Genomic DNA, 14945 nt, shown 5'->3' on the forward strand with positions numbered 1-14945 from the left:
TTTTTGTAAAGTGTATATAACGTTAACTGCTGCTGCTTACCTGCAGTCTAACACTAACCAACAAGTATTGGATTCCTTTGTAGCGCAGTTGGTAGAGGATGGTGCTTGTAAACGCCAGGGTAATGGGTTTGATTCCCAGGTCCACGTACATAAGATTTCTGCACGCATGTCAAACCTCATTTGGATAAAAGCGTCTGCTAAATGTCTTTATTATATGAACATTTGTTGTCATTTTATGTGAGTGGGAAGCACAGAGTTACATCTCGTAAAACTATTTATGTAGAGGTCATTACAGGGACCGACTGGTACCGGAACCGAGCGCCACTTCGACAACTAGTTGAGGGCATGCGCAGTAGCTATGTTTACCTCCCCTCATCTCGTCGTCAGGGAGGGAGGGAGAGAGCTAGGGAGCGAGCTAGGAGCTAGCGTTGTCCTGCGCCTGGGTTAAAGGGGCCAAGCGAGAGAATGAGGAGGATACAACAACTCTGACTAGAAACCATCGAGATGGATTAAAACAAGTTTATGTGCTAAGAGGATGTTTATCCAGTGATGGTTGTCTGACTGAATTTCCCAACAACAAACCAGAGTCTAGGAGACGAGACGTCTGGTGTTGCCATCGATGGAGGTGATCTCTTACGACCGCTTTTGACGCTGAATTTGGCACTAACGTTATAATATTTCCGTAAAATAATTTCTTCCAGTGAGATATTCATATTATATTTAAGATATGTTTGGCGTTGTTTAAACGTTTGTATAAGCGCCTCTTCGTAGTTGACATTTCAGCTAGCTATAAAACAGTTAGCTTGGTTGTTCTGGCCATGTCTGAACTAACATTAGTAATTATCGTTCACTTCATTATCGACAGTTTATCAGACGCAGAGTGAAGTGCTCAACTACTGAAAACAGAAATGAACATCGTCCCAGCTTTGTTGTGATTTATTGTGGGACTGTCACCTTGCTTACGTTAGCCACCGTTGGCTAACTATTAGGTAACTATTAGCTCGCTAACCTCTGAGTACATGAACGTTACTAGATAACTTTATTTATGCCTGGCTATAACAACCATCTAACATTAGTAGCTACACAGCTAGCCACTTCTTTGCCCTGTTACTGGCTTCGTGTTGGTCACAAAATGCATCAACAGGACTTTTCAGGAGATTCCTCTGGGTCTAGGAAGATGTCTTTCCACAATAGAAGAGGCAGTAACGCAACCGGTAGTGGCGGGGCATCTGGGTCTGCTGCAGGTAGTAGTAATGTAATGCCCACTGATGATTATCAGTCAACTAGCCAGGCTGGGTCCTCCTCCCCTGGGCCGCACCACCACCCCCTGAGCCTTAACCTCCCCCAGTCCGGGTTTCAGGTGAAGAAGAAGAGTGGCTTCCAGATAACTAGCGTGACCCCAGCCCAGGTCTCTGTTAGCACCAACAACAGCACAGCAGACGACACAGAGAGTTATGATGACATGGATGAATCCCACACAGAGGACCTGTCCTCCTCTGAAATGCAGGAAGCGTCCGTATCTCGGGACACCGGCGTCCCTGAGAGGAGCTCCTCGGACGAGACCCTGAACAGCCCCCATGGGGTGGAGACCCCAGGCGCAGCGTCCCCTAATGAACCCCTGAACCCTCACTCCCTACCCCAGGACCCTCCGTGCGAACCCCTGCAGCCTCAGGACCCTCCACAGCCTGGTAACATGGAGAATGGGACTGTGCATCATCTGCAAGAGAATGTGGTGCCAGCAGCCTTTACTGTCTCAGTGGCAGGGGGGAGTTCCTCTGAAATGGCTGGGCCCAACCAGACCCAGATGGGGCAGGGTATGGTGGAGAATACCACCGCCCAGGTCTCTGTTACCATCACTGCTGGGCCAGGCATGGATGTGTCATCTATAGTCAGTGGTAGTGGTGTCCCTCCCTCTGCGGGCCCTGTAATCTTTGACAGTAGTGGAGGCCGGCAAGGGACATCCAGTGGAGTAGGGGCTCTCCCTGGAGGCACAGGGCCCACCAATAGCACTCAGATTGGGGTGTCAGTAGCAGTGGCACAGCCTGTGACCTCCAGCACCCAGACACAACAGACCCAAGCCACACCGGGGTCTCGCTTCAGAGTGGTGAAGCTGGACTCTAACTCAGAGCCGTTCCGCAAGGGAAGATGGGTATGTACAGAGTACTATGAGAAGGAGCTTCCCCCTGCCGGGCCCACTTCTGACCCTGCACCCAGCGCTGCCGGCCCAGAGAGCCAAGCAGGGAATGGAAGTGTGGTGGCCGGTGTTGTCCAATACAGAGGCACAGAGATGGGAGCAGTGGCACCCCAGACCTTTCAGCCATACCAGCACCAGGACTACACCAGCCCTGAGACTGTCCAGAACTCTCTGCAGGCCCACATGGTCCCTCAGGACCCTAACCCTCTCCTGTTGCAGCAGACCAGCATGGTCCCCCTTGGTACTCTACCAGCAGCCCCCCAGGTGAATGCCCAGGGCGCTCGGAGTCAGGCCATGCCCCAGCAGATGCCCTATGATATGGAGCATGCCCAGACAGGCTACCCCACGCCCCAGCTCCCAGCGGGGCTCGTGAGCCAGACAGGCAGCCGGCCTCCAGACTTCATTCAGCCTACGGCTCCTCTCCAGTCCCAGGTCCTCCCCCCACACCCTGGCTCCCTTGGGGTGTCCATGCCTGGCCCGGCCGCTGTCCCTCAACCCCTTCTGAGTCAGCTCCAGAACCTCCCAGCTCAGCAGCTGCACCCTCATCCCCAGCACCCCTCCGCCCCTTTCGTGACCACACTCCGAGCTGACCTCCAGCCCCTCCTGACTCACGGGGTGCCCCTCAGCCACACCAGCCTGGCCCAAAGCGGGGCTCTGTACGGGGGAAGCATCCCCACCCTAACGGCATCCCAGCTGGAGGATGCCCAGAGGCTGCTGTTCAAACGCCAGTCCCTGCTGACGCTGCCCCGGCTGGGGGCTGCAGGAGGAGGCATGGCTGGAGATGCCAGTGCCTTAGTGGCCGCTGCTGCAAGCCTGAGGACACAGTCTGCAGATGGAGAGGAGGACAGGTAAGGATGGATGGATGGATGGATGGATGGATGGATGGATGGATGGATGGATGGATGGATGGATGGCCTCCGTGTTGGAATTAGAACTGTTGAACATAGCTGAGTCTATATGACATCAGACTGCTTTAAAGGTCCAATGCAGCTGTTTTTCAGTATGACGTCAGACTGCTTTAAAGGTCCAATGCAGCTGTTTTTCAGTATGACGTCAGACTGCTTTAAAGGTCCAATGCAGCTGTTTTTCAGTATGACGTCAGACTGCTTTAAAGGTCCAATGCAGCTGTTTTTCAGTATGACGTCAGACTGCTTTAAAGGTCCAATGCAGCTGTTTTTCAGTATGACCTCAGACTGCTTTAAAGGTCCAATGCAGCTGTTTTTCAGTATGACATCAGACTGCTTTAAAGGTCCAATGCAGCTGTTTTTCAGTATGACATCAGACTGCTTTAAAGGTCCAATGCAGCTGTTTTTCAGTATGACATCAGACTGCTTTAAAGGTCCAATGCAGCTGTTTTTCAGTATGACATCAGACTGCTTTAAAGGTCCAATGCAGCTGTTTTTCAGTATGACATCAGACTGCTTTAAAGGTCCAATGCAGCTGTTTTTCAGTATGACATCAGACTGCTTTAAAGGTCCAATGCAGCTGTTTTTCAGTATGACGTCAGACTGCTTTAAAGGTCCAATGCAGCTGTTTTTCAGTATGACGTCAGACTGCTTTAAAGGTCCAATGCAGCCGTTTCTGGGTAACAATTAAGTAGGCCTACCTTACTGTGATACTTTTACATTTAAAATGCTAAAAAAGAAACAAATAGCTTCTTTGCAAAAGTTTCTGCAATTTCTCAAGCAAGAACTTTGCCAGGACTGACTGGTCTGAGTGGGGAGGGGAAAAGAACTGAGAACTAGCTGTTATTGGCAGAGAGGTTTGGAACTCTCTTTCTTATTGGTCTATTAACTAATATACCGCCTGGTGATGTCACCAGCCAGGCCAAAACTCCATCCCACCAAAACAGGCTGAAATTTCAGGCGATCTTTTCAAACAGCTCTTACACTAAAAGGGCATTATCATCATTTTCACAATTTCACAGTATTATTCCAACCTCATACATTTACATTTAAGTCATTTAGCAGACATACACATATATATATATATATATATATATATATATATATATATATATATATATATATATATATATACACACACACACACACACACACACACACACACACACACACACACACACACACACACACACACACACACAGTACCAGCCAAAAGTTTGGACACCTACTCATTCCAGAGTTTTTCTTTATTTTTATTATTTTCAACATTGCAGAATAATAGTGAAAACATCAAAACTATGAAATAACACATGGATTCATGTAGAAACCAAAAAAGTGTTAAACAAATCAAAATATATTTGAGGTTCTTCAAAGTAGCCACCCTTTGCCTTGATGTCAGCTTTGCACGTTCTTGGCTTTCTTTTAATCAGCTTCATGAGGTTTGCTTTTCAAACAGTCTTGAAGGAGTTCCCACATATGCTGAGCACTTGTTGGCTGCTTTTCTTTCACTCTGCGGTCCAACTCATCCCAAACCATCTCAATTGGGTTGAGATCGGGTGATTGTGGAGGCCAGGTCATCTGATGCAGCATTCCATCACTCTCCTTCTTGGTCAAATAGCCCTTACACATCCTGGAGGTGTGTTGGGTCATTGTCCTGTTGAAAAACAAATGATAGTCCCAATAAGCCCAAACCAGATGGGATGGCGTATTGCTGCAGAATGCTGTGGTAGCCATGCTACCAGTGTCACCAGCAAAGCACCATCACACCACCTCCTCCATGCTTCACAGTGGGAACTGCACATGCAGAGATCATTCGTTCACCTACTCTGCATCTCACAAAGACCAACACAATTGAACCAAAAATCAAATTTGGACTCATCAGACCAAAGGACAGATTTCCACCGGTCTAATGTCCATTGTTCATGTTTCTTGGCCAAAGCAAGTCACTTCTTCTTGGTGTCCTTTAGTAGTGGTTTCTTTGCGGCAATTTGACCATGAAGGCCTGATTCACGCAGTCTCCTCTGAACAGTTGATGTTGAGATGTCTGTTACTTAAACTCTGAAGCATTTATTTGGGCTGCAATTTCTAAGGCTGGTAACTCTAATGAACTTATCCTCTGCAGTAGAGGTAACTCTGGGTCTTCCTTTCCTGTGGTGGTCCTCATGAGAGCCAGTTTCATTATAGCACTTGATGTTTTTTGCGATTGCACTTGAAGAAACTTTCAAAGTTCTTGAAATGTTCCGGATTGACTGACCTTCATGTCTTAAAGTAATGATGGACTGTCGTTTCGCTTTGCTTATTTGAGCTGTTCTTGCCATAATATGGACTTAGCCCTATTTGGTTGAAAGACCATCTTCTCTATACCCCCCCAACCCACAACACAACTGATTGGATCAAATGCATTAAGAAGGAAAGAAATTCCGCAAATTAATTTTTAACAAGGCACACTATTTAATTTAAATGCATTCCAGGTGACTACTTCATGAAGCTGGTTGAGAGAATGCCAAGTGTGTGCAAAGCTGTCATCAAGGCAAAGGGTGGCTGCTTTGAAGAATCTAAAATATAAAATATGTTTTGATTTGTTTAAAACTTTTTGGGGTATGCTACATGATTCCATATGTGTTATTTCATAGTTTTGATTTCTTCACTATTATTCTACAATGTAGAAAATAGTCAAAATAAAGAAAAACCCTTGAATGAGTAGGTGTTTCCAGACTTTTGACTGGTACTGTAGGTAAACCATTGGTATGGGTTACCGCGGTCCTGGCTACCTACCAGACGGAGCAGTTCAGTCTACCGCGGTCCTGGCTACCTACCAGACGGAGCAGTCCTGGCTACCTACCAGACGGAGCAGTCCTGGCTACCTACCAGACGGAGCAGTCCTGGCTACCTACCAGACGGAGCAGTCCTGGCTACCTACCAGACGGAGCAGTCCTGGCTACCTACCAGACGGAGCAGTTCAGTCTACCGCGGTCCTGGCTACCTACCAGACGGAGCAGTCCTGGCTACCTACCAGACGGAGCAGTCCTGGCTACCTACCAGACGGAGCAGTCCTGGCTACCTAACAAACCGTGCTCCCCTTACAGCTGTCCCTCACCCACTCAGCAACAATGGTAGTTAATGCCGTGGTTCTCTGGTGTGTCCTCCTCCATGTTGTCAGTCCATGGATCTTCCATGTCCCACTTCTCATCAATGTGACGGCTCGTTGCAGTGATGTATTACAGCGTGTTCATAGACGCCCAACAATTTGTTAACGTCAGCCTCGTATGGTGTTTGAGAGCTTGCGCTTTGTATTTGCAGAGCGATCATTGTATAATTTAGGCCCTTACGGTTTTCCCACATGGTATCTAGTAGTCTGGTTCTAGAGATGTCATATGGTTATTGAAGCGGACATCCTCTACCATTGACAGTGGCTGCATATCAACTGCAATCATTTCTGGAATCAGTACTGTGATTTTCTCACTCCGTCCCTTATTCCACTGCTGCCAGCAATGGGTTGGGTCTTATGGTGGTGCCTCTTTCAGATGGTTAAGCATTGCCTTTGTACTGCCACTGTAGCTTAATTCCACCTCACAAAATGAGTATTTATTTCACCACCTTCTCATCCAACTCAAAGTATTGCCATACAGGACTGGGCTGCTGTCTCTTCCCTGTCTCACTCTGACATCTCTCCAGCTGTTGATGATGATGGCGTGCAGAGTGCTTTATATCCATGCCAAATCATTTTGTTGTTGTTGAAAGATGCAGATCTCCTAACGTTACAGCGTTGTTGCGTTAGGTATTTGTAAAATGAAGAACGTTTGGGACCTGTTAGTGGTAGTGTTGTGATAACTGCACTGTGATTTTTGAAATGTTGTAAAAAAACAAATCTAAACTTTTCGGTTAGGGATTTTTTCCTAAACGTTAGTGATCCCAATGTCATTTAAATGTTTACACCACTATTTTGTCTTTCTAATGTGTCAAGTAATTATCTTTTGTTTTCTCATGATTTGGTTGGGTCTAATTGTGTTGCTGTTTAGGGTTGTACATTTTGGGGAATATTCAGAGGTGGAAACTTTCCGTGGGAATATATGGGAATTCATATTAATACCGTTTTAAATGTAGATGTTTTTGCATTGGATATATTTACCATATCATATGGAGACAAACATAAACCTATTACCTTATCATAAGTAGACATAATTGCGAATTATTAAATCTTTCCAATAGGAAAAAAAACAAACTATTTAGTTATGAATGTAACTTTAATTAAATGAGTTGACTCTTCACATGGGATGATTTCACTGAACAACAAAATAAAGGGAATATTGAATGATCCCCAGTGATCCATCTCATCTCCCAAAAACGTTTTCAACTTACATCTGTAAAATGATAGTCTAGAAACTAAAGCTTTGGTTGTCTTCCTCTCAGGCTTCCATGTCTTCTCCCTGGACCTCCTCAATGTCCACCTCTTGAACATCAGACTGAGGCCTCATCTTCACTGTCACTTTCCAACCTTGTTGAGGATGGCTCGTTGTCAGGCTCGTTGTCAGGCTCGTTGTCAGGCTCGTTGTCAGGCTCGTTGTCAGGCTCGTTGTCAGGCTCGTTGTCAGGCTCGTTGTCAGGCTCTAAAAGCCTGAAATTTTCCCGGCTGGCCACCAATTTTTCAACCCTTGTATTGGTCAGCCTGTTGCGTGCTTTGGTGTGTGTGTGTGTGTGTGTGTGTGTGTGTTCCCAAACAAGGACCAGTTGCGCTCTGAGGCGGCTGATGTTGGTGGGATTTGGAGGATGATGGAGGCAACAGGGGAAAGAGCCTCAGATCCACAAAGTCCCTTCTTACACCTGGTGGCTGATGATCTGTTGGCACGACTGCCATATTGCATCTCCATCCCAAAGCCTTTGCTTGGAAGTGTACTTCGCCAGACTGCCATATTGCATCTCCATCCCAAAGCCTTTGCTTGGAAGTGTACTTCGCCAGACTGCCATATTGCATCTCCATCCCAAAGCCTTTGCTTGGAAGTGTACTTCGCCAGACTGCCATATTGCATCTCCATCCCAAAGCCTTTGCTTGGAAGTGTACTTCGCCAGACTGCCATATTGCATCTCCATCCCAAAGCCCTTGCTTGGAAGTGTACTTCACCAGACTGCCAAGAACCTTGCCCTCATCCAGGCCAAGGTGGCGAGACACGGTAGTGATGACACCATAGGCCTTGTTGATCTCTGCACCAGACAGGATGCTCTCGCCAGCATACTTGGGGCCCAACATGTACGCTGCGGCGTGTGGAGTGTATGGACAGGACAGGATGCTCTTGCCAGCATACTTGGGGTCCAACATGTACGCTGTGGTGTGTATGGGCTTCAGGCAGAAGTCTTCACGCTTTTTGATGTATTTCAGAACTGCAGTTTCCTCTGCTTGGAGCAACAGTGAAGTGGGCAGGGCTGTATGGATTTCTTCTCTTACATCTGCAAGTCTGAACATCAGACAGGATGGCATTGTCTCCCTCAATCCGTGCAATGGCTACTGATATAGGTTTCAGGCTGCTTACCACTCTCTCCCAAAATACAAAACACACCCCAACATACCTAACCATTTATTTCACTCTCTTACAGAGTGTTTCCATTGTTTTTAGTGTCATGATGTCCTTGAGGAGCAGATTCAATGCATGAGCAGCACAGCCAATTGGTGTGATGTGAGGATAGGACTCCTCCACTTTAGACCAAGCAGCCTTCATGTTCACAGCATTGTCTGTCACCAGTGCAAATACCTTCTGTGGTTCAAGGTTATTAATGACTGCCTTCAGCTCATCTGCAATGTAGAGACCGGTGTGGCTGTTGTCCCTTGTGTCTGTGCTCTGGTAGAATACTGGTTGAGGGGTGGAGATGATGTAGTTAATTATTCCTGGCCCACAAACATTCAACCACCCATCAGAGATGATTGCAATGCAGTCTGCTTTCTCTATGATTTGCTTGACCTTCACTTGAACTCTGTTGAACTCTGCATCCAGCAAATGAGTAGATAAAGCATGTCTGGTTGGAGAGGTGTATGCTGGGAGAAAAACATTCAGAAATCTCTTCCAATACACATTGCCTGTGAACATCAGAGGTGAACCAGTTGCATACACAGCTCGAGCAAGACCTTCATCAGCATTTCTCTGACTACGTTCCTCCATTGAGTCAAAAACACTTCTGATTCCAGGAGGACCGTGAGCTGTTGCTATCGATAAGGTGTCTGATTCATCATTTTCACCTCCAATAGAAGTAGAGGGACTTTAGTCAGAGGTTGCTTGTTGTGAGCGCTGAGGGAACTTTATGCACTTGGCCGGATGATTCTGCATCTTTGTTGCATTCTTCACATATGATTTGGCACAGTATTTGCAAATGTACACAGCTTTTCCTTCTACATTAGCTGCAGTGAAATGACAAATCAGATAGTGCCCGTGGCATTTTCCTGTAAAGATTAGACGAAAAAAAAGTGCAATTCCAGCTAAGCAGTTAGATTAAACAAAATGAAACGTGTATGGAAACAGGTGAATTAACACTCCTCAGTTAGCAGGCTCAAGCAAGCGAAAACCCACATGGTAGCAAAAACTAGCTTGCAGAAATTGTTAACAATACCAACGGAGGCGGTGTTGCGGTCTATATTCAGAACCACATTCCTGTAAAGCTTAGAGACGATCTAATGTTAAATACTGTTGAAGTAATATGGCTACAGGTTCATCTGCCTCACCTAAAGCCCATTCTGCTGGGAAGCTGCTATAGACCACCAAGTCCTAACAGTCAGTATCTGGATAATATGTGTGAAATGCTTGATAATGTATGTGATATCAACAGAGATGTATATTTTCTGGGTGACTTAAATATTGACTGGCTTTCATCAAGCTGCCCACTCAGGAAAAAGCTTCTAACTGTAACCAGTGCCTGTAACCTGGATATCAGTCAACCTACCAGGGTAGTTACAAACAGAACAGGAATTAAATCAACATGTATTGATCACATCTTTACTAATACTGCAGATATTTGCTTTAAAGCAGTATTTTATTTATTTTTTATTTCACCTTTATTTAACCAGGTAGGCCAGTTGAGAACAAGTTCTCATTTACACCTGCGACCTGGCCAAGATGAAGCAAAGCAGTGCGACAAAAACGACAGAGTTACACATGGAATAAACAAACGTACAGTCAATAACACAATAGGAAAATCTGTATGCAGTGTGTGCAAATGAAGTAAGGGGGTAAGGCAATAAATAGGCCAAAAGCGGCGAAGTAATTACAATTTAACAATTTACACTGGAGTGATAGATGTGCAAATGAGGATGTGCAAGTAGAAATACTGGGGTGCAACAGAGCAGAAAAACAAAACAAATATGGGGATGAGGTAGTTGGATGGGCTATTTACAGATGGGCTATGTACAGCTGCAGCAATCGGTTAGCTGCTCTGACAGCTGATGCTTAAAGCTAGTGAGGGAGAAATAAGTCTCCAGCTTCAGAGATTTTTGCAATTTGTTCCAGTCATTGGCAGCAGAGAACTGGAAGGAAAGGCGGCCAAAGAGGTTTGCTGTGTTGGCTATGGGGATGATCAGTGAAATAGGGGAGATGGGGTTAGGTATGGGGGGTTGGGTATGGGGGGTTAGGTATGGGGGTTAGGTATGGGGTTAGGTATGGGGGAGATGGGGTTAGGTATGGGGGAGATGGGGTTAGGTATGGGGGGGTTAGGTATGGGGAGATGGGTTTAGGTATGGGGGGTTAGGTATGGGGGAGATGGGTTTAGGTATGGGGGGTTAGGTATGGGGGGAGATGGGGTTAGGTATGGGGGAGTTAGGTATGGGGGAGATGGGGTTAGGTATGGGGGGTTAGGTATGGGGAGATGGGTTTAGGTATGGGGGGGTTAGGTATGGGGAGATGGGGTTAGGTATGGGGGTTAGGTATGGGGGGTTAGTTATGGGGGTTAGGTATGGGGGGTTAGGTATGGGGGGGTTAGGTATGGGGAGATGGGGTTAGGTATGGGGGGTTAGGTATGGGGGTTAGGTATGGGGAGATGGGTTTAGGTATGGGGGTTAGGTATGGGGGGAGATGGGGTTAGGTATGGGGGGGTTAGGTATGGGGAGATGGGTTTAGCTATGGGGGGGTTAGTTATGGGGAGATGGGGTTAGGTATGGGGAGATGGGTTTAGGTATGGGGGAGATGGGGTTAGGTATGGGGGTTAGTTATGGGGGTTAGGTATGGGGGGGTTAGGTATGGGGGGTTAGGTATGGGGAGATGGGGTTAGGTATGGGGGAGATGGGTTTAGGTATGGGGGTTAGGTATGGGGGGAGATGGGGTTAGGTATGGGGAGGTTAGGTATGGGGGAGATGGGTTTAGCTATGGGGGGTTAGTTATGGGGAGATGGGGTTAGGTATGGGGAGATGGGTTTAGGTATGGGGGAGATGGGGTTAGGTATGGGGGGTTAGTTATGGGGGTTAGGTATGGGGGTTAGGTATGGGGGGTTAGGTATGGGGAGATGGGTTTAGGTATGGGGGTTAGGTATGGGGGAGATGGGGTTAGGTATGGGGAGGTTAGGTATGGGGGAGATGGGTTTAGCTATGGGGGGTTAGTTATGGGGAGATGGGGTTAGGTATGGGGGAGATGGGTTTAGGTATGGGGGAGATGGGGTTAGGTATGGGGGTTAGTTATGGGGGTTAGGTATGGGGGTTAGGTATGGGGGAGATGGGGTTAGGTATGGGGGAGATGGGGTTAGGTATGGGGGTTAGGTATGGGGGGTTAGGTATGGGGAGATGGGTTTAGGTATGGGGGGTTTAGGTATGGGGGGTTAGGTATGGGGAGGTGGGTTTAGGTATGGGGGGGTTAGGTATGGGGGTTTAGGTATGGGGGTTAGATATGGGAGGTTTAGGTATGGGGGTTAGATATGGGAGGTATGGGGGTTAGGTATGGGGGGTTAGGTATGGGGAGATGGGTTTAGGTATGGGGAGATGGGTTTAGGTATGGGGGAGATGGGTTTAGGTATGGGGGTTAGGTATGGGGTTTGGTATGGGGAGATGGGGTTAGGCATGGGGGTTAGGTATGGGGGGTAGGTATGGGGGGGTTAGGTATGGGGGTTAGGTATGGGGGAGATGGGTTTAGGTATGGGGGTTTAGGTATGGGGGGGTTAGGTATGGGGGAGGTGGGGTAGGTATGGGGGTTTAGGTATGGGGGTTCGGTATGGGGGGTAGGTATGGGGGGGTTAGGTATGGGGGAGATGGGTTTAGGTATGGGGGGTTAGGTGTGGGGAGATGGGGTTAGGTATGGGGGAGATGGGGTTAGGTATGGGGTTAGGTATGGGGGAGATGGGGTTAGGTATGGGGGTTAGGTGTGGGGAGATGGGGTTAGGTATGGGGGGTAGGTATGGGGTGTTAGGTATGGGGGAGATGGGGTTAGGTATGGGGGGGTTAGGTATGGGGTTTAGGTATGGGGGGTTAGGTATGGGGAGATGGGGTTAGGTATGGGGGGCTTAGGTATGGGGGAGATGGGGTTAGGTATGGGGGGTATGGGGGGAGATGGGGTTAGGTATGGGGGAGATGGGGTTAGGTATGGGGGGTTAGGTGTGGGGGTTAGGTGTGGGGGAGATGGGGTTAGGTATGGGGGGGGTAGGTATGGGGGAGATGGGGTTAGGTATGGGGGAGATGGGGTTAGGTATGGGGAGATGGGGTTAGGTGGGGGGTTAGGTATGGGGGAGATGGGGTTAGGTATGGGGAGATGGGGTTAGGTATGGGGGTTAGGTATGGGGGTTTAGGTATGGGGGGATTAGGTATGGGGGTTTAGGTATGGGGGGTTAGGTATGGGGCGATGGGGTTAGGTATGGGGGCGATGGGGTTAGGTATGGGGGGGTTAGGTGTGGGGAGATGGGGTTAGGTATGGGGGGTAGGTATGGGGGAGATGGGGTTAGGTATGGGGAGATGGGGTTAGGTATGGGGGTTAGGTAGGGGGGGTTAGGTAGGGGGGAGATGGGGTTAGGTATGGGGGAGATGGGGTTAGGTATGGGGGTTTAGGTATGGGGGTTTAGGTATGGGGGGGTTAGGTATGGGGCGATGGGGTTAGGTATTGGGGGAGATGGGGGTTAGGTATGGGTGGTTAGGTATGGGGTTAGGTGGGGGGTTAGGTATGGGGGAGATGGGGTTTAGGTATGGGGGTTAGGTATGGGGGGTTAGGTATGGGGGTTAGGTATGGGTGGAGATGGGTTTAGGTATGGGGGTTTAGGTATGGGGGGTTAGGTATGGGGGGGTTAGGTATGGGGGTTTAGGTATGGGGGGTTAGGTATGGGGGTAGGTATGGCGGTTAAGGTATGGGGGAGATGGGTTTAGGTATGGGGGTTTAGGTATGGGGGGTTAGGTGTGGGGGGGTTAGGTATGGGGGAGATGGGTTTAGGTATGGGGTTTAGGTATGGGGGGTAGGTATGGGGGTTAGGTATGGGGGGTTAGGTATGGGGGTTAGGTATGGGGTTAGGTGGGGGGGTTAGGTATGGGGGAGATGGGGTTAGGTATGGGGGTTTAGGTATGGGGGGTTAGGTATGGGGAGATGGGTTTAGGTATGGGGGTTTAGGTATGGGGGGTAGGTATGGGGGTTAGGTATGGGGGGTTAGGTATGGGGAGGTGGGGTAGGTATGGGGGGTTTAGGTATGGGGGGTTAGGTTAGGTATGGGGGTTAAGGTATGGGGGTTAAGGTATGGGGGTTAAGGTATGGGGGGTTAGGTATGGAGGGGTTAGGTATGGGGGTTTAGGTATGGAGGGGTTAGGTATGGAGGGGTTAGGTATGGGGGTAGGTATGGGGCATTGTGTGGGAGCAGTAGCATAACAGTACATTGGGGGTAGGTATGGGGCATTGTGTGGGAGCAGTAGCATAACAGTACATTGGGGGTGGGTTTGGGTATGGGGTAGGTATGGGGGTTTGGGTATGGGGGTTAAGGTATGGGGTTAAGGGGTTAAGGTATGGGGGTTAAGGTATGGGGGTTTAGGTATGGGGTAGGTTGGGGAGGTGGGTTAGGTATGGGGGGGTTAGGTATGGGGGGGTTAGGTATGGAGGGGTTAGGTATGGGGGTTAAGGTATGGGGGTTAAGGTATGGGGGTAGGTATGCCAACTCACTGTTGGCTGGGCTCCCTGCCTGTGCCATTAAACCCCTACAACTCATCCAGAACGCCGCAGCCCGTCTGGTGTTCAACCTTCCCAAGTTCTCTCACGTCACCCCGCTCCTCCGCTCTCTCCACTGGCTTCCAGTTGAAGCTCGCATCCGCTACAAGACCATGGTGATTGCCTACGGAGTTGTGAGGGGAACGGCACCTCCGTACCTTCAGGCTCTGATCAGGCCCTACACCCAAACAAGGGCACTGCGTTCATCCACCTCTGGCCTGCTCGCCCCCCTACCTCTGAGGAAGCACAGTTCCCGCTCAGCCCAGTCAAAACTGTTCGCTGCTCTGGCACCCCAATGGTGGAACAAGCTCCCTCACGACGCCAGGACAGCGGAGTCAATCACCACCTTCCGGAGACACCTGAAACCCCACCTCTTCAAGGAATACCTGGGATAGGATAAAGTAATCCTTCTAACCCCCCCCCCCTAAAAGATTTAGATGCACTATTGTAAAGTGGTTGTTCCACTGGATATCATAAGGTGAATGCACTAATTTGTAAGTCGCTCTGGATAAGAGCATCTGCTAAATGACTTAAATGTAAATGTATGGAGGGGTTAAGGTATGGAGGGGTTAAGGTATGGGGGTTAAGGTATGGGGGTTAAGGTATGGGGGTTAAGGTATGGGGTTAAGGTATGGGGGTTTAGGTATGGGGGTTTAGGTATGGGGGTTTAGGTATGGGGCATTGTGTGGGAGCAGTAGCATAACAGTACAT

The 14945-nt window shown here is 48.5% G+C and overlaps 1 protein-coding gene across 1 annotated transcript in view; it reads left to right on the forward strand.

Annotated features, from left to right (window-relative positions):
- Positions 1 to 382: 382 nt before the first annotated feature.
- Positions 383 to 14945, forward strand: part of LOC106575047 (TSC22 domain family protein 1-like) — a 30444-nt gene continuing 15881 nt past the window's right edge. Inside the window, exon 1 of the mRNA XM_045713516.1 lies at positions 383 to 3042. Coding sequence (XP_045569472.1) covers positions 1046 to 3042 — 1997 coding nt within the window. The 5' untranslated portion in view covers positions 383 to 1045. The remainder of the gene's footprint in view (positions 3043 to 14945) is intronic.

Source organism: Salmo salar, unplaced genomic scaffold (genome assembly GCF_905237065.1).
Source record: "Salmo salar unplaced genomic scaffold, Ssal_v3.1, whole genome shotgun sequence".
NCBI classification, from domain to species: domain Eukaryota; kingdom Metazoa; phylum Chordata; class Actinopteri; order Salmoniformes; family Salmonidae; genus Salmo; species Salmo salar.